The sequence below is a fragment of the Pholis gunnellus genome (genome assembly GCF_910591455.1).
Source record: "Pholis gunnellus genome assembly, chromosome: 21".
NCBI lineage: Eukaryota > Metazoa > Chordata > Actinopteri > Perciformes > Pholidae > Pholis > Pholis gunnellus.
In genome coordinates, this window is record NC_136548.1 from 7,163,482 (window position 1) to 7,187,738 (window position 24,257).

The 24,257-nt window shown below is 43.0% G+C and overlaps 3 protein-coding genes across 3 annotated transcripts; 1 reads left to right on the forward strand and 2 right to left on the reverse strand.

Annotated features, from left to right (window-relative positions):
• Nucleotides 1–229: 229 nt before the first annotated feature.
• msrb1b (methionine sulfoxide reductase B1b) lies at nt 230–2,180 on the reverse strand (the record flags this gene model as incomplete). The annotated part of the gene is made up of 4 exons (XM_079182155.1): nt 230–448; nt 1,102–1,219; nt 1,327–1,469; nt 2,126–2,180. The coding sequence occupies 4 exons, from the start codon at nt 2,178–2,180 to the stop codon at nt 432–434; spliced, it is 333 nt and encodes a 110-aa protein (XP_079038281.1). The 3' UTR covers nt 230–431.
• Nucleotides 2,181–3,145: 965 nt separating this feature from the next.
• On the reverse strand, nt 3,146–4,962 carry neurl2 (neuralized E3 ubiquitin protein ligase 2). Its single transcript, XM_079183339.1, has 2 exons — nt 4,018–4,962; nt 3,146–3,447 (listed from the first exon to the last, which is right to left on the reverse strand). The coding sequence occupies exons 1-2, from the start codon at nt 4,799–4,801 to the stop codon at nt 3,332–3,334; spliced, it is 900 nt and encodes a 299-aa protein (XP_079039465.1). The 5' UTR covers nt 4,802–4,962; the 3' UTR covers nt 3,146–3,331.
• A 6,225-nt stretch (nt 4,963–11,187) lies between these two features.
• On the forward strand, nt 11,188–20,596 carry tex2l (testis expressed 2, like; the record flags this gene model as incomplete). The annotated part of the gene is made up of 11 exons (XM_079183103.1): nt 11,188–12,564; nt 14,537–14,737; nt 15,166–15,496; nt 16,258–16,508; nt 16,749–16,898; nt 16,998–17,097; nt 17,631–17,763; nt 18,772–18,909; nt 19,292–19,501; nt 20,216–20,336; nt 20,423–20,596. 11 exons carry the CDS (start codon nt 11,188–11,190, stop codon nt 20,594–20,596), a joined length of 3,186 nt encoding a protein of 1,061 aa, XP_079039229.1.
• Between the last annotated feature and the right edge of the window lie 3,661 nt (nt 20,597–24,257).

The following is a 24,257-nucleotide window of genomic DNA, read 5'->3' on the forward strand; positions in this document are numbered from 1 at the left end:
GAGCAGACTGACTGAAATGTGAGCTTCTCCAGTGCATAGATAATACAGTTACATTTAACCGTAGGAAGTACTGTAAATGGGAGTACATTATACCAGCAATATCATGTCAAATTAAACAGATAGTGAAACTGAAATTTTTTATTTCTTTAGATTACGTGCATCTACTGATTTGATTCAGAAAATCATAATCATGAAGTTAAAATGTATTTAAGTATGAGGTATTTGAGGAATCATTTTTTTTTTTGTAATGGAATATTTGCAGAGGTAAAGTCCGGTCACTTTGTCACAGGCTGGTCAAAGATTCTTCAGTGGACGGGACGTCCCTCTCAGGCCTTTTCCCCCGTCCACGTCACCCACTGACCCAACCTGTTCACTGGTCCTGGACTGAGCGGCAGTTACCGCAGCTGGAGTAGAAACTCAAACCTCGCTCTTCACTGCTTGTCCTTACCTGGGACAGAGACAAAAGAGATGCAATAATGGTCAGTGGACAGATTGGAAAAGAGCTACACATGTGTTAGTTAGGCACACATACAGTAATGGAAAGTATCTAAATAAATGTACTTATGTTTTATTTATTATTTACAATTTCACATCAAAAACACATGCTTCCTAAAATATCATGTAGTGGTCATTGACAAAAACTCTAAATTTTAACCTGTCTTCAATGCAATCAATACATCTTCTTTTTCAAGAACTGAAAAACTTGTTTTTCATAATTCTGGTGCGACACTTTGTTATATTGTGATAATAATCCTAAAATATACTGCAGCATATAAGAAAGAGTGCATTCGGCATAGTGAGTATTCTTACTTTTGTTACTTTATTAAGGACAATACTTTTGCATTTTTACTGTTGAATGACAGACTTTTACTTGTAATGGAGTATTTTTACATAGTTGTAATGTACTACAGGATCTGAATACTCCTTCCTTTAGGACATCTCTCTGCAGAGACAACGTCCTACTTTACTTGAGTGAATCTACAGACCTCGCTGTGGAGGGATCTCATTCATATTTTTAACTTTTGGCAGAAAATGCTATACTCAATCAAAGCCTTCTTCAGTCACGTGCCTGTGTCTCACTCACGTCTGTGGTCATTTTACCTTTGTTTGGGACAAACTTGAGCGAGTGACTGAATATTCAAAAGCGTGAGACTCCTTCCTCTGGGCCGTCATTCACAAACTCATGGCCGAGCCCGTTGCCACACTTGCCGCACAGAACCTGCGTACACAAAACAAAGTCGCATCATCCTCCTGCCTCGCATCCTGTTTGATGTGCGTGAAATGATGCAGCAGCAGAAAAACAAAGAGGGATCAGAACACTGTGACCTTGAAGGCAGTGAGAGTCTCCATCATCCTGGTGACACTGTCCTCTCTGATGGTGTCAGTGAAGGCCGGCCACGGAGACGAGTGGGCGAACTTGGACCGACTGGAGAACAGCGGATGGTTACACTGGGAGCAGACATACATACCTGCAGGGGACAGTTACTTTTAAAAGTCATTGCATTGTTTTTCATTTTGCACCGCAGAAATGTTGTTTATGTAATAGGGCAATGGGTCCGAAGGTAAAACCTATAGGGGGTTACTAGCTAATTAAAGATCATTTAAAACAAAAACATTTGAACAAACTTAAGTGTATTTTATTCTTATTTTTCTGTAATTTTTCCTTTCTTTGAAATACTCAATACATTTATCTCAAGAAAAATCACACTTTGGTCGACCAGCCGAATACTTTTTAACAAAAGGGTCACAAGCCATGGATGTAATCACTGCAATAAGGTGATTTTACTTAAATATACCACAAGTTTAGTGCAAGTTTATTTCAATATAAAAGAAAATCTATATAACTGATGTGTTTTTAACAGCAGATTTATTACCATTGTTATTTTAATTTCTATAAGAAACTTCTCTTTGAATGTACAAATCTGACATACAATGGAAAATAAATAAATACATTTGACAAATTCTGTGACACCGCGTGCCCTTCCTCTCTACTCATCCCTGCGATATTACGCAACAATTGAATAATACCTCCATTTGAAGCCAAACCTTGGCCGAACCTCTGTAATCCAGACTAAAGGGAGGTTACATCACATCACTGCTTACTAAACAGCCACCGCCTGCTCACCTGGTTTGAAATTATCTTTGTAGGCCTCACCGCCGAAAAACCGACAGAAAGACATGCTGCAGTGTCTGCAGCTGAAGGCTAAGCGAATCGTAATCTGGTTCAGTCTTTATTCTAACGGCAGTGACAGGTGACCGGACGCTCTCCTGTTTTTCCTCCTCTCGCGTGAAGTGATCCAGGATGGAGATTTAACGGGAGCTCCTCCCACCTGCAGCTGCCTGTATCGACACTAGATGTCAGCGTGTGACAACAGGAGCGCGCGTGCATTTTAATGGCCCTCCTTGTACTTGTACACATCCTACAACGAAAATTCGACCTTATTTTGAGAGAACACGTGTTAAAGTTGGACAAATTAAGACAGTCCAGCCTGTCTGAGTTTCCTCTTAGTCACCGCTTCACATCACATACCAGGACTTTCCTTCGTTCACACATATTTTGTTTTGCTTCTGCCATGTTGAGGCGGTCTGATTTTTTAATATCTGAGAAAATGTATTTCTGACCCCGGTAGATCCTCACTGTTACATGCGCAAACGCCTACTACATCTGTGGTGATCACATTCCCGTCACAACTTGTATTATTTACTATTATCTAAATTGACAGATTATTTAAAACCGCAAGACATGGCTCACTTATTTGAAAGCTGAGGTTGATGATATAAGAGTCAGGGACCATATTGCCGGCTGCCACATCAAAGCGGGTCGGTGTATAGTAAAGGGGCGCCAACAGCCCCACACTAACTTGACCTTCATTTTGATCTCAACTACACACCTGTAAAGTTTCGTGACTGAATCTGTTTGTTAGAATCTGTCCACAGACAGACATAAAAACACCTGGCAAAGTACTGTGGTAGTTTCCCGCTACACTGGGTGTCTCCAGGACAACATTTTCCCATGATGATGCACACACAGACTCAGAAGGTCAAAACGATACCAGCGTCATTCCTAACACTTACGCTGTGAGTGAAGAAGATGCAGAATCACAGAGACGGACGACCTAACAAATAATTTATTTTTGTTAGCAGTTGTCATCTCAGAGAAATCTTGTCATCAGTGTCCGGCAGGTACCAAGAGCATAACTGTCAAAACACTTTTGGATTTATTTGATAAATGAGACACAGACTTCAATCATGAAAATGAATATCCTTTTCGTGGTAGACACAGGGAGAGTAATTAGAAATTGTATTTCTGTCCATTGCAGGTCTGCATCCTTCATTCATACTTGCAGTAGTGCTTCAGTGCCTCTGGCAGCTCCAGCCAGTCAATGGCCATCCTGTGGACAATGTGCTTCTGGATGGCTTTCCTACACAATGTCTGCAAGGATGAGACTGAAGCAACAGAGAAAGAAGGCAAAAGACACAAACAGGTTGTGGATTAGCAGAATCGCAGAATAGTGAAGACAAATTAAAGAGAATTGATGAAGAAAGATGCATTAATAAAAGTACGGATGGATTACTGAATGGGTCCCTGGGCCAGAGCCTTATATACAGATGTAGAAGTGTGATGAATAGTTATTATCATCATAACGTTTCTTGTAAAGCAACTAGCAGATACAAAATGACCACAAAGAGACTCAAAACCCCATAGAACTCAAAAAGACTACAAAGAGACACAAAATAACCACAAAGTGACTCAAAAAGACTACAAAGACACTCAAAACAATTACAAAGAGGTGCAAAACGATCTCAAAGACACACAAAATGATCACATTGTGACTCAAATAGACTACAAAGAGGCGCAAAATGACTACAAATAACATCTCTGTGTCGTTTTTGTGTCTGTGAGTGCTGGACCACCTGTGAAATGTTACACAGTAACATGTCTGTGCCCGGGGGGGGGGGGGGCCTTTGTTTTACAAATCAATGATGATTGATGAACAGTATCAATGTAACACTCACATCCATACTCCACCTGGACGATTCGGACACACTTGGTGGCAGCAAAGACGTCCACCACAGCATGGAGAGGCTGGATGGAGGGAATCCCCTTTGCGGAAGCTCCCATGTCCTCACCATTGATGACTATGTGCATATCAGCCAGGTCCTGCCCTTTAGCCACATACAGCACTCCTATCCGGCTGCGTCTGGCTGTGGGAGGCAGCGCGTTGGTCTTATACAAGTCATCTAAAATGTGGCTGTAGCGTCCGGGCCTGCTCCGACCCACCAGCTTGTCAATGGGGATTCGAACATCCTCAATGTACAAGTGAGAGTCAGTGAAGAAAGTCTTTGGTTTGGTGTTGTCTCCTCCTCTGTCTCCAACAGCGCCTCCAGCTCCATCGCCAGCCTCCCCTCGTCCGAGCCTCCGGCCCCCAGCCAGTCCTCCGTCTCCAGCCTCTTGAGCGCCCGCTCCAGGATCCTCTATGATCTTGTTGTGGTTGCGAGTGATGGCGAAAACCCAGCTGTCACCTGAGTCTGTCAGGTCTGGAATGGAGTATTCAGGTACCACGTCCAAGCTCCCGGGGTCCCTGGCGGTCAGGCCGACTCGGAGGTGGCCGCACCAGCCCAGCTCCTTATCCTCGATCTCTATTAGAAAAATCTCCCCGGGCTTCAGAGGGTGTTTGCTGAAACACACTCCATTGGCAAAGCTCTCCACACGGGTGGCCTGGGTTCCCGAGATGTCCAGTCTGACATTTGATCCATGTATCGGGTGGAATTCCATGAACTGGTCAGGAAAGGGCTGCATTTTCAGCTGGGCCGCTGTCCCAAAAAAACCTCAAGAAACAGAGACAGACTTACTGAAACTTGCGAATCAAACAGCTTTGCCGTGGTTTCGGACTATTGCCGGCAAACACATGGTCATCGTCGAGGAACAGAGACCTGCACAGACACGAGACCAGATCCCAGCTCTGCTTATCTGTGGGCCACTCAGAGCAGCTTCTGGTGGAGGGCTATTTTTGAACTACATATGTCAACAGATGGCAAGGTATGTGTGATATGTGTGTGTGTGTGTGTGTGTGTGTGTGTGTGTGTGTGTGTGTGTGTGTGTGTGTGTGTGTGTGTGTGTGTGTGTGTGTGTTGTGGGGGTTGGCAAACATGCACATGCCCTCACTCTCACTAGACATGCACAACGATTGAAGAGGGGTTAGCGGGAGCAACAAAGCCCTCCGGGCTCCGGCACTCATTCAGTTTCACAAACCCATCATGAAACCATATGGCATGGAGATATGTTGAACAGCAGGCCTTTCATAGGCTGCACTCTAAATATAGTCACGCCCCGCGAATATAGTCTGGATTTTATTGTTATGTAAAGCAGAAATTAAAGTAAAAAACCAGGATGTAGAGAGCTGTGGAGATTTATTACGATAATGGAATTATAGCAGAAGAATATGAAGAAGAATTATATTTCAAAAGGAATACCAGAGATACTTCTTTACATTCATTATATATGACTGAGAGTAAAGGCTCCTGCGCACAGTGTCACTCCCTGCAGATTTAGTTATCAGGTATTTTTATGGAGTCGTATTAATTATACTCAGTGGTTACATAACAGGTCTAATATGAAGTAATTTGCAGTGTGCTGATAAGAAAGGATTTCCTTGCTAGATGTGGGTCAGAGGTCACTGGTCAAGCCTGTGGCTTTAAAGTGAGATTACATCTCAAAATGAAACGTTTGCGTACAAATGAAAAGGTATATAAATGAAACACACCCTTACTCACGAGCATAAATATTGCTGTGTAACTGACATTACTTCTCTAATTTTCATTACATTTAACATTGGCGATTATCTCATTTTGCAACCAAATACATGTTCCATCGAAGGGCAATATATGCTCAACAAAACCCTAAAATATTGGAGTCAACACATGATCAAAAGATGCACTGGCTGTTGACTTCAGCTCCTTCAACAAGAGGGTCTGTTAGTTGTGTCCCTGCAACATCCGAGAATGCTCCCTGGTTCTGCATGTCTGTTACGCATCCTCAGCGTTCTTTATCAATATGCAGGTGTCAGAATGGGAGACTGCGAGTAAAGAACGGATGCTGCAGAACCTCCAGGGTGTTGATGTGCCGGTCTGCATCCAGCACATCATAGTCCATCCTCTGGTATACAGCTCAGCAGCTACCAGGTCCAGAGACCACATGTCCACGGCCTCATTATACGGAATATGTAGCATGAGCTCTGGTGCTCTGTACCAGGTGGTCTCCGCACAGACACCAGGCTGAACAGCAGACACAGGACGAGTCAGGGCAGTCAGTGTGACTTTCAGTGGCTGCTGCTGGCGGTCCGTAACGTTGTCGAGGTCAGCACGTACGATTCGGCATGGACCTCTGGTGGGCCAGAGCTGTGGCCTAATGATGACATGTGATTGCAGACATTCCACTTCACGTTGTTGCAGAGTGTCCGGATCCAGACATCGCAGCCGGCAGTCAGTGTGAAACCTCTACGTATTTCAACCCTCATTTTTTTTAACTGTATATTGCTTGTCTGGAGCTTTCCCTGTGTGGATTTAGAACATTATAAAACATAAAAAAATCCATGTCGAATTTCACAATTGAAAATGAAAAGCAACTTTCTTCCCATGTTGGGGCCCTGGGTGCTTAGATCCTGCTTAAACACAACTAAATTAAACTGTATTAATATAAAGACATAAGCTAAATATAATCATACAAAAGGCAACAGATTATTAAATAAAAATGTTGGGGTCTTGGGTGATACTTTCAGCCATGCATGCAGCCAGCCAGGCTATTCAGGAGCACCTCCTCCATTCACTGATGGATGGGGGTTATTGTCTGTCACCCCAGCTGCAGCCTGCACACCACTCGGCCCGTTCTTCACATTGTCATTTCGGCTCCTGGTGTGTTTTTATGTAGGCCAAGATGGAAGGAGGGAAGGAGAGGGAGAGAGATGGGGGGTAAATTATTATATCCGCTTCTTTCTTTCTTTATTGTCACGAGACTATTTCCACCTTTTTGCCATTGGACACACCAAAGTAATAGTAATAATTTGGTACTTTAGTTTTGCATGTGGGCTCCCCAGATTAGAACATGACAGTAACCCTCAAGCTGAACTTTAGCTGTCACTGTGTTTTATATAATTAGACAGCACTTACACTCTGAATGCAGAGTAGTGTGGGCGAGTTTTGTGTTTGCGCGTCTGTTGGGGCTGCAGGACTCTTAATCTGGATTATCATGCAGCTCGGCCATGCTCTTCATAATCTGTTTGGTGAGCTGTGATTCTCGGCAGCGCATGACACATCTGGATGCAGGCAGTCGGTGAAGGGGAGGTATGTGTTTGTGACTGTGCGAGAGAGAGAGAGGCGGAGAGAGAGAGAGCGAGAGCGAGAGAGACTCCTCACTCCGCGGTCCTTGCGCACACAGATGGAGAGGGAACCAGCAGGCGACAACCCAGACCGGCGGGTTTAGTCACATTTCCATGCAAAGAATTCTTTGTGTAAGTATATTTTATTCCTCATCTCCATTTATGTTGTCATTCTTTTTTTTCCCCCATCATCAGCGCTGCACAAATTCCCATTTATTTAAAAAAACAAGACTAGGAGTCAGCAGGAATATGTCTTGCCTGCATGGGTCTCATACCGGGCAGTGCGCACTGATGGCGTTTTGCAGCATTTTCTCAGTGACTTGAACTTCTCCTGTCATGTCTACACGTGCATTGTTAGTCATCCAGAAAGAGAGAGAGAGCGCAGCTCTGGGGGGCAGTGTGAAAGTGTTACACTGAAATCTGTGACCTGAATTTTAGCACAAGGCCACGTGTTGTTTTGTTTGCGTTTTTTTTATTTTGTAATATGACCCTACTGAATTTGGATTGGAAATTTTGTTTTCAGATCTGTTTCAGCTCAGACTTTACCCATTCTGGTAACGCTGCAGCTAACAATTATTTTTATTATGTATTAATCTGTTGATTATTGTCGCAATGAATGAAATCATTTAGCCAGTAAAATATCTGAAAATATAGAACAATGTTTGTTATAATGTCCTAGAGCCCATGTGTCATATTTTAATTGCATGTTTTATTTGATTTACAGTCCAAAACTCAGTTTACTCAGCTTTCTCTCATACATGACAAAAAAACAAAAACAGCAAATTCTCACATTTGAGAAGTTAGGACCAGACAAAGTTTGCCACTTTTTGACAGTCTAATATGTCTACTATGTAAACATGTGACTATGTGGACATATGTGCACTATTTGAAAAAGTTAAAACTTTCAACCCATTGATTAAAATATATTTTCAAACTCATCAAAACATTCAACCCCCTCCTGCACAGAAGCATCTGCATCTGACCTCAAGCATATAAACAAGAGCACTGATAGCCATCGGTACTCTGAAGGATTGTGATGTTACTAATAGCTACAATCAACACTGGGCCAGGGAGATGAGCTAGTTTGGAAAGACACCCCACCAAATGTTGGTTTAGCACATAATCCGGCTGTGTGATTTGTCCGATTTCACAGTAAAACCCTGCATTAATGTTAATCTGAGATTGTTACTGTTCGTGTCTGATCAGAGGGTGCATGGCAACACACCCACACAAACCTTTACACACACACACACACACACACAGAGTTACAGATATGCTGTTCGGCTGATACTTTCACTGATTGAGATTGTAAAGGTTTGATCAAACACGTTGCACTCAGAGCAGATGTGTGCTGTGTTTCGTGCTACATTCGTCACATGATCACTCTGTACTTCACCCGCAGCCTTATGGAGCGTGTTAACAGCTCTTACATTAGAGTTTATCATTAAGCATTGCATGCTGCTGGTTAAGGGACCGGAAATGACTCCCCGCAAATAGAATGTGCTTGGAGTCCTGAAATCAAGCAGATATTTAAAGAAAAATACTTGCATGTAGAATATTTACAGTATTGCACTCTCTTCCCTCTGCTCTTGCCTTTCTTTGGTTGTCCTTGTAAGTTTTACTCAGTATTCTGTGACTTGTGACAGGTAAACCAAAAATCCAAAGGACAGAGTTGGGGGAGTGACCAGCAATCACGCAACCACTTTGCAACATATTAGGGATTTTTTTGTTGGGTATCGTTAAATTAAGAATTCGGCCAATAATAAGGACCAATAATCTATGCACACCATACATTAACTTCTATTGAAGTGTGGCTATATGACGCATGTGTTACTTAACGTGAATTGGAACCCTTAATTTTTATAATGCTAGCATTGTGGCTCTATTGAATACATTTTGTACACACATTCATGGTCCCCAGAGGATTAAACCCACTGACTTTTCCTCTAGCGCAAACATGGTTTGTAGTTACGAGTTGAAATATCTTGCCAACTACCAAATGGATACCCATGAAATTTGGCATGCATTCAGGTCTCCCCACAAACTTTGTGTTAAGTGCTAATGGTTAGCATGCTAGCACGCTGAACTAAAATGGTTATCATGGTAAGTATTGTCCCTGCTAAACATCAAAATCTTTATATTGTCCTTGTGAGTATGTTAGCATATACTGATGTTAGCATTGAGCTCAAAGCAGCGTACGTACTGTAATTACAGCCTCACAGAAGTGTTAGCATTGGCTGCAGACTCTTGGTCTTATTTGATACTGTGCAGTCAAAGCAGCATGTTTTAGTTAAACGCTGTCTCTCCACAGCGGATAGTGTAACACAAGATGTCCCTTAACTTGTTGATTTGGTCCTTCCATTTATTTCATATCCAGTTACAATGAGGTTATGCAAAAATGATGACTTATAGCTGCAGTGACTAAATAAACAAACATTTGGATGAGTGAAAAGAAATACAGCAGCAACTGGAGTCCAAATACAGCTTCCAAACTAGCTTGACAATATGGCAACATCAGCCAGTCCTCTTTTCTACAATTAGCTTGGACACAACATTGTTAGCTTAACAGTGGTTTAGCCTGCCTGATGTGCGTGTGAGTGTTTGTTTTCTGGCACTTTGCAGCAGGTCCTGTGAAAAGCTGTGATGAAGGTCTAATGCCGCCTGGCTGCATGTGTGTCTATAAGGTTTATCTCCCCACCGTCCATTTTGGGTGAGAGCAGATTAGTCAGAATCCACCAGCTGCTGTGGAATTGGTTGAAATCGTGCCACACAGCGCTGTAATACAGTTACGTAAATGCTACCAGGCAGAGGTAGGGCTTGACTTGCAAGAGCAGGGCACTTGACCCAGAGATACAGCGAGTGAAAGGGTCCCCACTGGGCTCGCCGTTTCCTAGCTTGTGTCCAGTGATGCTCTTTTCTCCCACAAAATGACAGCTGATAACACACACGCCTCTCTGTTCTTTTGTTGGCCTGAGCATCATTTTGACAAGTCAGTAGGCGGTGGCTGGATAATGTGTTTCAAAAGCCACATGAGGTAGATGAAGCAGTGCACATTTAAACTCCCCTCACTATTCATTTCAGAGTTACATAAGTAACTCTTGAAACAGCTCGAGAAGACACCAGCGGGAGGGTTGTGACTCGGCTGACAGTTAGCTCTCTAGGGGGTGAGGCTGGAAGACACTGGAGTTGTTTCCTTTGGGAGATGGCGTGCTGAATACTACTCCAGAGAGTAAGTGGGGTAAAGCCTTTTTTTTTCCCATGACGTATGTGTCTTTGTTCAGGGATAACAATTTTGACAAAGCCAGAAATAAATTCTCTTTGTTTTGTCCTGCATCGCTGTCCTTCATCGCTACTCAAACAATACTTTTCCAATTCATCTTCATGTGCACAAAAAGCAGAGAAATAGAATGAATTCTGTATAGACAGCCAATCAGCCCCAAAATACATTAGATCCAAGCTTGAGCTGCCCTAGTTTGTGCAACATTTGTCTGTCTTGTCTATTTTTGCATAAGTCTAAAACCCATTCAGTATGTGGAGCGACAGCTTTGGGAGAGGTGCTTATTTGAATCGGAAGTCTCCAGATTACTACGTGACATTTTCACATTAATGCAGAGTTGGCACATGTGAGCAGTTTCTGTGGAAATGACGCACAAGCGTAGAAAAGATGCCCTTCCCTTCTGTCCATGGCTCATTCCCTCACTGCTTTTATTTGTTCTGCCTCCGAGGCATAATAATGGAGCTGACCGGATTCTTTATTTGTTCTTTTTCACTGACTCCTAGGTGCCTTGGCTGTGCGATGTAAAGTCAAGAAATGGCGGAGAGTGGAACAAATGGGGAGAGAAGAAGCGAGGATGAAGAGAGACGAGGTGGCAGACCTCTCCAGGAGCCCCGCAGCCTGGCTCTTGGCCTCTCCCCCGTCGCTGGGACCAAGAGGCATCACCCCCGGGGGATTGTGATCCAGCTGACTGGGACAGAGGGAGAATGGGACAGTCTGGATGACAGTGAGCTCATCTTCTCCCTCGACCACGATGATGACTACCCCTCCATCTCTCTCTCCAAGGAGAGGCAGACTTCTGTCGAGGACGACAGAAAGTTGCAGTCCCAAGCTTTCCACGTCCCTCTTTCCCCTTCAGACCCTGGCTTTCTGGGCAGCTGCTCCGCCACCGGTTCCAGCTTCCTCTCCCCAGGAACTTCTTCGCCCACCCACCGACCCCTTGCAAGCTTGGTCAAGTCTCTCTCCACAGAGCTGGAGCTCAAAGAAAGCTCCACTCTCAGACCCAAGCCCATCATCAGCCTCGTGAAGTCCATCTCCACAGAGATCTCCCGTTCAGAGCCAGAGGTGTCGCAGTCGAAGTCAGACTCCCGCCTCAACCTCCACATGTGGAAGCAGCTCACCCAGACAAAAAACCGCAGCAATGGGGACTCTCGCACTGCACCCCCTTCTCCTAGCTCACACTCCCCTTGCGGAGAGGGTATGAGAGGGGGCTTCTTCAAAATGGAGCTGGAGGACACCAAGAGGAAGCTCTCAGAGGCCGTGCACGAGCCTTTCAGCAACATGTTCAGTAAGATCATGAGAGAGGAGGGCGCTGGCAGCCCCAGACACCAGTATAAAAGCCAGGGTGCTCACCAGGTCAGCTCCAGAGGTTTGGGGCGTGAAAGTAGCACGGACACAGTTCTCTCGGAGTCTCCTGTGAGGAACACTAGAAAAACCGAGGCTGATGTTTTGCCTTTGTTTGACTGGCATTCTGTTAGACATCCTGGGAGAGGCCCCTGTCCTGTGCATCACAACAGACAACATCACAGGGATGAGGAGCTGGAAATATGTACAGACGGCGACGTGATGCAGGTATTGGCCGTGGAGACTCATGGGCCGGAGAGGAGATCGCCTACCATGGCAGCACCCCTGGTTAGGACTTCTGACCTTTCTCAACCCCCCCATCCTCTGCCACGCATGAGTTTATTCTGTGTGGCAGTGCTGTCCTATGGCTACTTCATCCTCCCTCTCAGTCCATACGTCTCTGGCCTGGCTCTGGGATTAGCACTGGGCTTCTTGCTGGGACTGCTGCTCATCAGGATGGGCTCCCCCAGGTCTCGCTGCTCAGCTCCCCCACACAGATCAGCACAGACTCTGTTGGGAGAGGAGATTCTGTCAGGTGGCGCTGTCAGCGCTGAGCCTGACACCCTTAAGGTAAATCTGATGAGTCACTAAGGAGGAAAGTGTCACATTGTTGTTGTCACCTTATTTTCGGCCACCGCTGTCTCCATCCAATACTGACACCTTCTCATCATGCCTTCCATCAAACACCTGAGCACTTTTCATTTCCTTTCTTTGTTCCACCCAGGCCTTGTTGTATAACAGTTGGCATTTTGGGAAATACATTTAGATTAGATGAGAAGATTGATACCACTCTCATGTATGTCTGTCCGGTGTGAAGCTACAGCCAGTTAGCTTAGCTTAGCACAAAGACTGGTAACGGGGAGAAACCAAACTCAGTGAAAGTTTCTGCCATCGGAAATTCACTTTAAAAAGCTTGTTTACTCCAATTATAGTAACAAGAATACATGTAATTATTTTTCACCCGTGTTGATTTGTTGTCAAGTCACTTCAGCACCTCTGTTGACTCTTTCCTTCACAGACTAAAGTTTCCCTAAGTGGCACGTAACTACATACGATTCCCAGAGTGCAATTAAAAGCTTCAATAAAAAAAAATCCTATCAGAGCTGCAGCGGTAATTACTGTTCTCCTCCTGGCTGAGCTCGAAACACGGGGCAACTGGAGAGGACAGCTTCCACCTAGACGCTGTCAGCTCCTGAGGCCATTAGTGGAGGGTATAGGCAGGAGGAAGCTGTAATTTGTCAGGGCGCGAGGCAGTTGTGGGTTGGAGAGGGGTGGCGGTAGTTGGGAATCGGGGGTTTACTGCCGAAGTGTCGAGATAATTCGCTTGCTTGGTCATTAGCGGTTTGGTTTCAGTCCGACGGCTGTTGAGATGTGAAAGGTATAACTGCAGCATTTGTGAGGTTTCTGGTAATGAGACGACAGACAGTCATGGAGAGAACAGAGTTTGATTGCGGGACACGAGGTCAAAGACTGACACCGCTATAAACAAAGTACAAATACAATTTCAGTATGAATAATACATTGTTTAGTAGTTAATTGGAGCATCAAGCTCCTAAAGGGGATCACATCGCAGCATTCAGTCCACATTCAGCCATCCTAATGAGCACTTATATTAGACTGAGCAAGGTTTTTTCCTAAAGCGTCTTCATTTTTTTAATAATACAGTATTTTAAGGCCAGAAAATGTACTTTTATGTCCATCAAAACTGTAGAGTTTTGTTCAAGCATCAAGTAAGTTCACTTACTTGCAGAGATTTAGATGAGAAGAAGGATTTCACTCCCGTATTCCGATGCTACCTATGTAGCTAAGGCCAGGAGACGATTAGCGTAGCTTAGCATGAAGACAGGAAGCAGTTATCTTGGCTCTGTCCAAAGATCAAAAATACACCTGCCAGTACCTCTGAAGCTCACTTATCAACACAATGCTTTAATTTTAGACAAACATGTGATAACAGTATTTCTTGACAGTCATTGCGCCACGCTGTCATTCCCCAATTATAGTTCTAACACGTAACCTTTGACATAACTTAGCTGATTGGCTTAGCAAAAAAGCAAAATGCAAGAATATGTCATGATTTACTCTGAGTTCAGTTCGCTAGTTGGATCATCTGAAACCTAAATTCTCTGATTGGTCGAGTTTGTTGACAACAGCATGAAGCCAGAAAACAAGCGTTGCCTGGGAGGCCTAATCAAGAGCAACCTATTTTTTGTTATGTTCCATGCATATTCTCAAGTACTGACGTTATCATGGATGACTAAACCTGTCTCGGCTTGCAGACTTGCCTTCTGTGCTGCATTTGTTCCACAACTAATTTGTCCATGTTAAAAATCATTTGTGTTGTAATGCACAGAGAAGAAGAATGTATCCTGTTTGATACACACTTAATCACATTTATTCATTCTGCTGTTTACTTCACTTTTAGGCTGATTACAAGCATCACAACATGACTTTCAAGATTGGAACAATACCAGATCCCACGTTTATTACTCACTTGAAACTGTGAATGGTGTTGATTGCATTCACACTTTGTTTGCCTTTTCAGGGCTGGATGAATGAGATACACGACTACGACCCAGAAACGTACCATCCAGCTCTGACTCACTCCGTGTTTGCCGCCCTGGAGGGCTCCTGTCTTCGTCTGGACTCCTCGCGCAACAACATCAGCCGCAGGGCCACGTACGACGAGAGAGTCCACGAGGCCGCCTTCATCAAGTCACGCTCCTTTCAGCTTGCGAAGAGCAAAGTATGATGACTAAGTCACTTTTTTTGTGGCAATTTTTGTCTTTTTTATGCATGTATCTGAGGCTGTTGTATCTTTTTAATGGGATAAACAAAGGAAAGTGAAGGCCTGACATATTTTGGTATTGTGGTGATGTTACCGTATGTAGGGCAGAGCCTCAATAGAGTTTGTCTATCTACTTTGTGATAGCGTTCACTTTCCAATTAATGAATGCATAGGATTTTTACTAATGAATGCATTGATGTTGGGAATGCCTGAGGGAAAATAAACAAAGATGGAGAAAAGCATAAATTGAAATAAAGTTTTATTTGGCAAGAAACGGTTGAATCCACTTCAACAGAATGAATGAATAATGCATAGATGAGACATCTGACTGCACTACCCATTTCTTTTACTTTGACACAACAAAACTCTGCCGCTGTTCCCCAAAGGTATTCCTGCTACCATCTGTGTTGGCTCGGAAGAGGATGTGGAATCCAAAGTATCCCATCTGCATCCAACTGGCCGGGGGATCGAACTCCCAGGAGGATGAAGGAGGAAGGTCGGAGGAGAGTCGGGGAGAGGAGCAGGGTGCTGAAATGGCCAGCCCACTACAGAGTTCCTCCAAACACGTCCGCGACCTTCCCACCGCTCTTTACCTCTTCGGACGCACAGGAAGAGAGAAGGAAGAGTGGTTTCGTCACTTCCTGTTTGCATCCATGGATACAGAGGGGGAAAGGGAGAGGGACAGACAGAGGCCTGGCAGATGTGTGTCCAGATCGGGTATGAGAAACGTCAATAATGCATTAGAGAAGAGAGGGCTTCCAGATAAGGCATCTATACAAATGCTATATATGTGTGGATTATGGATTACATGCTCCAATTCATTGCATTCCAAAGCCAATCCCTTTCGAGGGAACACAGAGATCTCACAGTAGTTTGGTGACATGACGGGGCAAGGCATCAGAAAAAAACTGCTTTGTTTTTACTGTGTTTTGAAGAAAAGTGGGAATATATAAAACCCTACCCATTTGCATTTTATATTCTAATACAAATCAGTCTTTTCATATGTCATCAGTCACACCTCCTTTTGGGAAATATAGTTGTTTACTTCTCTTTTTCTTTGTAGAGTAAGATAGGAACATTGATACAATTCTTGTGTCTTTGCATTGAGCCAGAGCCAGCAGCCGGACAGCTTAGCTTAGCATAAAGACTGGAAATGGGGGGAAACAGCTAGCCTGGTTCTGGCCAAAGCAACAAGCTGACGTGGTATATTTTTCAAAATGTAAACCTCCGCACTAATTCCATCATTACATCAATACCTACGTGTTATACTTACAACTCTTTGGTTCCTGAGGGGTTTTTCACATTAAAAGCCTTTAAAATGAAAATTAAAGCTTCATTCAAAGTAGTAACATCGGTCGGTGAAAAGACAAAGGGGAACGCCTTACGTGACTCTTGCCGTACTGGAAATGGACATTTTTTTGAAAGATCATTATAACCGCATACGTATTGATTTCCAAATGCTGCCTGTATTGTCCCAGGTGACCCAGCAGTGGCACAGAGCGTTGCTGCCCAAGGCATAGTGGGCAGCGGTGACAACGATGCCCCCTTAACATCTCCAGTCACCTGCAATCCTGCAACTCCTGTCAGTCAGACCTCCAGTAGCACCAGGGGCCTCTCCCTGCTGGACTACCCGAGCTACATGGCTCGTCTCCTGGCCACAGAGGAGGTGACCCCCCTCTCTAGTCCTGGAGCCAGCAGCACAGAGACAAGTCCCACTATCAAAGGAAATGTAAGTCGTGCTTGCAGATCAAATTATGGGAAGCAAATGAAGTGAGGCTGTAGGGATATTGCAGAGCTGGACAGTTTGCATGTGCAGACAGTAAAGTGTGACCAGTATAAAATAACATTGTGGCATTTCCAGCATTTAGTATTAAATTATTCTACTCTTTTTCCTGTTTATAGCTCTAAATTGTACTAAACCTGCACTTTTTCTTGTCCTTCTTACTCTTTTTTAAATTTTTTTTTACAGTGTACCTGTGATCTAGCTGAGCAGCCTGGGACGAGCCAGACTGCTTGGGCTAACGCTCTAATTGGTCGAATCTTCTGGGACTTTCTGCGGGAGAAGCACTGGGCCGACGTGGTTTCCCGCAAGATCCAGAAGAAGCTGAGCAAAATCAGAGTGCGGGCAGTTTTATATTAAAAGTTGCTATGTCAATTTGAAGTCACGGAAAGGGCTAACAACAACTGTAAAGCATTTTATATTCTTTTTATTTGACAGCTGCCTTATTTTATGAATGAGCTCACTCTGACTGAGTTGGATATGGGCTGCTCTATGCCGCAAATCACCACTACCTCCAGACCAGAGGTCAACCACAGAGGTGAGTACAGACCGGAGCTCAAACACTCCCAATGAAAACATGCGCGTACCCAATATGCAAACACATGCAAAAGATGAGTGTGAGGAGATGACTTGTTGCTCATGTGATTACAGCTGAGTACTGCAGCGCATCAGATCAGACGCTGTTATCCTGTTGTAATCTCACAGGAGAGCCATAACGCCACGGTCTTCAACATTTTAGAGCACATTGGCTTGTGTGTGTGTTTTAAAATCAGGCAATCTGGCAGGCAACACTCCTAATGACGAGAGGAAAGTGTGTCAGCATGCCCCGACCCCATGATTTTGACCTCCACTCCAATTCGCTGTTACACAACCACCTGTCAACCAATTATCTGGTTTTCAGCTCCTAAAGGGGATTTATAAATCTGTCGTAATTTGTTTCAAATTTAATTTCAAGGCTTGATAATCACTGTAAAAGCTGTTTTAATCTGCCCACCATGCAGTGTGTGTGTGTGTGATTTATGTCTTGATTTTGGTGGTCTGGCATTGACCTCCTCTTGCTGCCCCCTGCAGGCCTGTGGGTGGAGCTGCAGCTGGTCTACACCGGTGCCCTGCAGATGACCCTGCAGACAAAATTCAACCTGTCCAAGCTGGGTAAAGAGGGCGGTCAGGATGCAGACTGCACGACTGAAACCGGTAGCCCACGGTCAGCACTACACACGCTATGCACACACACACACACACACACACACACACACACACCTGCCCTTTCTGAAAAGTTTTTTGTATTTGTTGCTTTTTGTCTGTTGCCAGTTCTTCTAAACCTGTGTATAAAATAATGTGATATTATCATTTATGGTAGTAGCAGCGGCCACTGCTAGTATCAGTCTCGTTGACTGATAGGGGTGAGTGCTATGGATAACGTTTTCTATCATTTTGTATTGATTTATATATCATATATTCATTTTTATATAAAAAAAAATGGAAGCAGCATAGGTACATATCCTGACTTTTAGTCCTTCTTGTAGTATTAGGCTTCATAGGCTCTGAAGCCTCCAATCCCCATCATGCAACTCAATAGCTTCCAGTTATACCTTCCTCACCTGATGTCATCAAAAGCGGTATTTTCTCAGACTTTAGGAAGCTCCAATCAAAAATCAAGGAAGACGTCCTACAGCTGTAGTTCTACTGGTGATGAGTAAGCTGCACTTTGTGGAGAGCTCCTTTAAAAAAAAAAAGAAATCATATCATCTATAGGTGTATTTCATCATATTCACAGGCCAAGTAGCAGGGGTGATCGCCCACATGACAGTAAACCCTGTATTTTCATCCGTATCATAAAGCACACACAAATACCCACCTACACACCTCTCTTTCTATCCCTTTATCCCTCGTGTCTCTGATCTACAGAGCTCCACATTACATTGATCAGCGTAGACCTGCCTGTCATAGACCTGCAGTGGTGGGGATTACAGTCCAGGCAGAGCTTTGCATTAGCTGTCTGCGGTGCATCTGAAGCTTTACACACAGAAAGAAAACTTTTGTTAATCTTTTCAAGCCCCAGACACCCAAATTGCAGAACATGCATCTGTCCATATAGTCTGCGTAGTTCAATTTTGCCTTTTTAATGCGAAAAAGTCTGTAGTACTTACATGCACATCACAATTTTGCCATCCGCCCGTCCCTAACTTGTCCGTGCATCTTCTCTTCCGAGCTGCAGGCCCATCTTCAGCGTGTTGGCGGACAGTGATGAGGAGTCCTCCAGCGCTGGTTCATCTGATGAGGAAGAGCTGCTTGTCTCTGAGCCTCAGGCTCCGGTGGGGGAGAAAGGATCCACACCAGCTCCTGATGGGTAAATGCTGATATATAAAGTAGCGTGTATCAGACAGGAATACTGCCTAGTGTACGTGTTTCCTTATTACAAACCACTGTATTAAAGAACATCACATGATTCTTGAGTAAAAAGACTTTTACATAAACATCTACTTAAAAGGGGAGGAAGTGTAACTTTTAGTGAGCAACACCTTTAAGTGTTACCTCTGCCCTTCTGTGTTCTCACTTTTCTACAGCAGAAACTAGCACTCATCACACTCCAGATGGCTGTCGCTTTCCTTTTAATTTGCATTTCAGACTCTCATTTCTCCTCTAATTCTGACTTTAGCATCTGAATACTAAATCTCCTCTCCTCTCCTCTCCTCTCCTCTCCTCTCCTCTCTTCTAATCCTGTCTAACAGGACAGGGGGAGGAAAGACTGGAAGGAAGATTTTGAGATTTGTGGACAAAATCGCTAAATCCAAGTACTTCCAGAAGGCGACAGAGAACGAGTTTATTAAGAAGAAGTTCATGGAGATGTCCAACACGCCCCTGCTGCTCACTGTGGAGGTTCAAGAGCTGTCAGGGATTCTGGTCGTCAACATCCCGCCGCCCCCAACAGACAGGATATGGTAAATACTGAGGCTTAACTCACAGTTTGTCTTGTTCGGATGGCAGTTTGCATGTGTTCACTCGCTTTTCTTGTGTTTAAGTAAAAAATGTGCAGTAAGTCTTGTGCAGGGAAATTACATTTTTTTAATTATTTCAGAATTTTCCATCGAATAATTGCTCTTTTGAATACACACATATTTGCTGGACATTTAAAGTGTAGGAATCAACTTGTGCTCTCTGGTGGACAAACTATGTATAACTGTTCCTAAATGACCTCACACCCAGTTTGGCATTTCTCTACTGCGATTTCTCGCTAGTTATCGGCCGACAATCCACACCGATACAGATTTATAAGCTGAGCAAAGATTGGCATCGAGACATCGAGATGGCCTTCCTTCAAACTATATATATATATATATATATATATGTATATCATTTTTACATAAAGTGCCACTCTCTGTCACCAATTCCTGCATGTCATAAAATGCACAACGGCTTCAGAAATAATGTGAATTCAAAAACAACTTGCTTCATGTTCAGCGGCATGTTGTGTTTGTGACTGTTTGTGGTGTGACTCACTTTTCGCACCTCACCTCCCAAAAGGACATTTATTTATTCTATCAATCTATTCTAGTTGAGTGCTATGACTGTTTAGAGCACGGAGACAACATGTGACCGAAACACAGCAGTTCAATATAGATGTGATAGATGCACTGTTATGATCTCCTCTATAGGTACAGCTTCTGCGTGCCCCCCAAGCTGGATCTGCATGTCCGTCCCAAACTAGGGGAGAGGGAGGTGACTTTCTGTCATGTCACCGAGTGGATTGAAAAGAAACTGCAGGACGAGTTCCAGGTAAAAAAAACAAAAAAAACAACAGCACCTACAGTGCTGTCATCTTCTCAGCTTTCCTCACAATCATGTTTTTTTTCTTTCTCCAGAAAGTGTTTGTACTGCCAAATATGGATGACATCTACTTACCCCTGATGCACTCTGGGGTGGACAGCCCTCAAGCCTCCCAGCACCGGGCCACTCAGTCCCAACGGTCCCATAGCTCCTCCACAGAGTCCATAGAGAGGATCCCACCTGAGATCTCTGGGGCAGAGTCTGACTAGTGCCTCGTGTTGATGATCAAAGGACAACTGGACCCTGCTATGTAGGGATGACGAATGAGAATCACCAACTCAAATCAACTCTTGTGTTTATGTCTGAACCAGAAGTTTCTGAAGGTCCGATGATTAGGTGTTTGTGTGGCTGATGGAGAGTCACAGTTTTTTTTGTATCAGATTGCTGTACAAACGACTACAAGTGATACCTTTGACACATGTTTACATATGAGTGATCCCCATGCGATTTTTACTGCTTCGATGTTTACAGCTCAATGTCACTTTGGATATAAGATGATGAAATAAAACCCTGAAAAACACCGGCCAGTTGTATTTTCCTCCATGGCACAGAGGAAATGGGAAATGTTCATGAGAGACAAAAATAACCAAACACACATTTCTCTTTTTAGAAGATGAAAATAATATGGATATCGCGACTTTTTTGATTGCCCACTTCACACCTGAATGAACTGAATTTAAAGCTGCAGGGCAAAGACAATTCAGTTAAATTCATTTTTCTAAAATTCAGTACTTTATTTTAAGAGTCACATTTTTCTAAAGCTTACTGATATGTATTTTATTTTTTAATTCAGCCTACATTTTACTTGAAATAAGAGAACATTTATTTATTATTAGAGTATATGTTATTTATAATGAATCCAGTTCAATTTGAAATCTGACAATAAATATTGTTTGTATTATTCAGTTGAACTTTCTTTGATTTGACAGTCAGATGTTGATGACATACAGACGTTAATACAACTGTTGGCTACTTCAATATACATGGGACTAAATCATAGCGCAAGTTAAGACATTATTTGGTGTTCCGGACCATTGGATGAGGAAATTCTCTCTAACTGGACCTCGCTTAAACTTTAATTGAATACCCCTGCTCTATAGCGTTCTGAACTGAGGTGGGACTACACTAAGCTAATGACTTGCTACTGCATGCCAGAGGAGCCTGTGTTCTTTGCACATGGACAGAGCCTCAGGACGGGTTTCTTCATTGCGCCGTTCACTGCTGGACTGAGGGTTTGTAAATATCTGTTCCCAACAGTTTGCTGAGTTCTAAAGGACAGTGAGTACACAACGACATTGTAGTACCACAAACCAAATTACAAAAGCCTGGGTGTTACTTAGGTTTATTTACTTTGGGGGTCATCGAGACATTTAAGGGGTGAGAATTTGAATGATTCTTTGATAACTATTCTTTGTTATTGGATTCAATCATTGCGGTTTGATATACAGTATATTCCATTATTTATAATAATGTGATTCATGTGAACATATGAATGCATGGGGGGGTTTTAAGCGACAGTACAGCAAATATGTTACTGTAGACTCCTATCCAATCTTAATTTCAAATTGTAGTCACGCTCACCTATTGACCTCCCATACGAAGGGATTATCAGATATAAAGTTAAGAGTATGCAATGATAATCCTGTAAAAAAAAAAAATAGACTTGAATGGGGCTGCTCTGGGCTTCTTTAACACTTGAAAGGTCATGGCTTTGAGCTCTGCTCCAATGCTTCACAAACACGTCTCATTGGCTCAGGATTTATCCAAACACAGCCATCTGAACCCTGAGATAAAACATGGGAGCAAACGCAGTAGAAGATAATGGTAACAAATGCTCATTGACTGAAGAACATGCAAGCAAATCAACAACAAGATGGAAAGCAAAGATTCAACTCAACTGTTCGACAAAACGACATGAGAACGTAGTGGAAAAACAGCCTGTATAAAATGCAAAGGTACTGAGGCGTGAAATGAAATCACACGGGGAAAGAGGTGAGGTAATGTGTGGGAGGGTGTGTATGTGTGTGTCTACGTGTCGCTCTGTGAGACACTGTTGAGTTATTTGCGGCACGGCTCATTAAACAGGCCCTAGGACTGTGTTTGTGTGTCTAATGATATCGCTGCAGCGAATGTTATTATTCCACAGTGATAGTCTACATGAAGTCATTGTCATCATCATCATCAACTATTTTAAAATGTTTCACGATGCTGGTACAGTATGAGTATAGCATGGTCCTTTGAGTTGAACGAAACTCAGCTGCACCATAACCAAATAGGTATTGGTCATGTGTTAGAGACTCCTCGGCTCTCATTGGTTGTTTCCCTTTGTGGAATCTTGCAAAGGCAATTAGGAGCAATAAAAGAGGAACCTATTCTTTTTCACAGATTATCTATCTCGTGTACTTTTGTCAGGATAAAGTGACAGTCTGAGCAAATGTGACGTTATTATTAGTTTCCAACTGCAGCTTTTAACTGTTGAACATGCCTTCAACATTAGAGGGCAGCACCTGTTCATCATTTAGGTGGGACTTCTGCAGCACTGCTGTACCTGCCAACAGCATATGCCTATGATTAACTACCACCTTGCTCTCCGTCTTAAAGCATGTGTTTTGTCAAGTTTATTTCAATCCAACACACACATGCCTATGTGTACATTAAATGTATCATCGTGTTCTCAATGGAACTTCCACAATGGTAAAATCTCATCCAAAGTGGAGCAGAATAATTGTTGGAATATTTTTCTCAACCGTGACTCTTGAACACACACAGTTTGGGGTTTCAAGCTCATCTTCACTCTGGGCCACATCAGCATCATGGTTTCCCTCAAAGGGCCGGTTGTAAATGTAAGACTGTGTAAATGTAACTACTCCTAACATATTGGAAAATAACTGTCTCTGCATTTGACTATTGTTTATTCAAGTGTTAAAATATTGTACATGCAGTTATATAAATGTAAAATAAATATATATATATATATATTTAAGCACATTTCTGTTATTATAAATCCTTTTAATTTAGGGTTAAGAAACCCACATTACTCTATCAAACGTTTAAAGAAAATAGCAAAGACAAATTTCAAACACAAGTTATTACAATAACTTTGTTCAATGCTTAAAATCGTTTGCACAATCCCACGTGAAGTATTTCATGTGTTGTAAAGCCACGTCTAAAGTCGTCTTCAATGTACTCACAATACATGTTTCCATGTCAAATGTAACCTATGATGAGCTGCTTCTATGACTGTGTGTATCTCATAATGTTGACTTTCTATCTTATAACTTTGACTTTGTATCTCAGAATTATGACTTTCTATCTCGTAACTTCGACTTTCTATCTCAGAATTTTCGACTATGGGGATATTTTTATTCTCAAGTCTAACTTTTAATATTAAACTTTTTTATTTAACTTTTTTTTTCACTGGCGGATTCGCGGGCCACATAGAATGACCTGGCGGGCCGGATTCGGCCCGCGGGCCTTGAGTTTGAGATCCCTGCTTTAACATCTGAATGCAGAATCTTGAATGGTGTACTTTCTGTAGAAATATTCACTTTTCCTGTGTTTATGGACATCATGTGCTTTACTTCTCATCAGATATCGTTTCACATTAAAAGAAAAAGAGCTTTGCACCAAATTTAAACATTGGGAATGTTTGTGGTCACATAAAAGTGATGTCAGTCTATACAATGTGATCTGTGAGTGACAACATTACTGACATTGCTGACTGACTGAAAGTACATCTTGTGCCACTTCATGAGAATTCCCGGTGACTGCAACACGCACACACACACACACACACACATACACAGTGTTATTACAAAGAACTGGTTTGGTGATCGTAAAAATTCCGCCCTCAGTCTAATTTCTCATCAG

What these genes read in the sequence shown, in the direction of transcription:
- neurl2 (XM_079183339.1), bottom strand. Translation starts at nt 4,801, where the DNA reads ATGCAGCCCTTTCCTGACCAGTTCATGGAATTCCACCCGATACATGGA. An exon ending in CGTCCAGGTGGAGTATGGAT is followed by an intron (nt 3,448 to 4,017) that starts GTGAGTGTTACA and finishes CTGTTGCTTCAG; the next exon opens with TCTCATCCTTGCAGACATTG.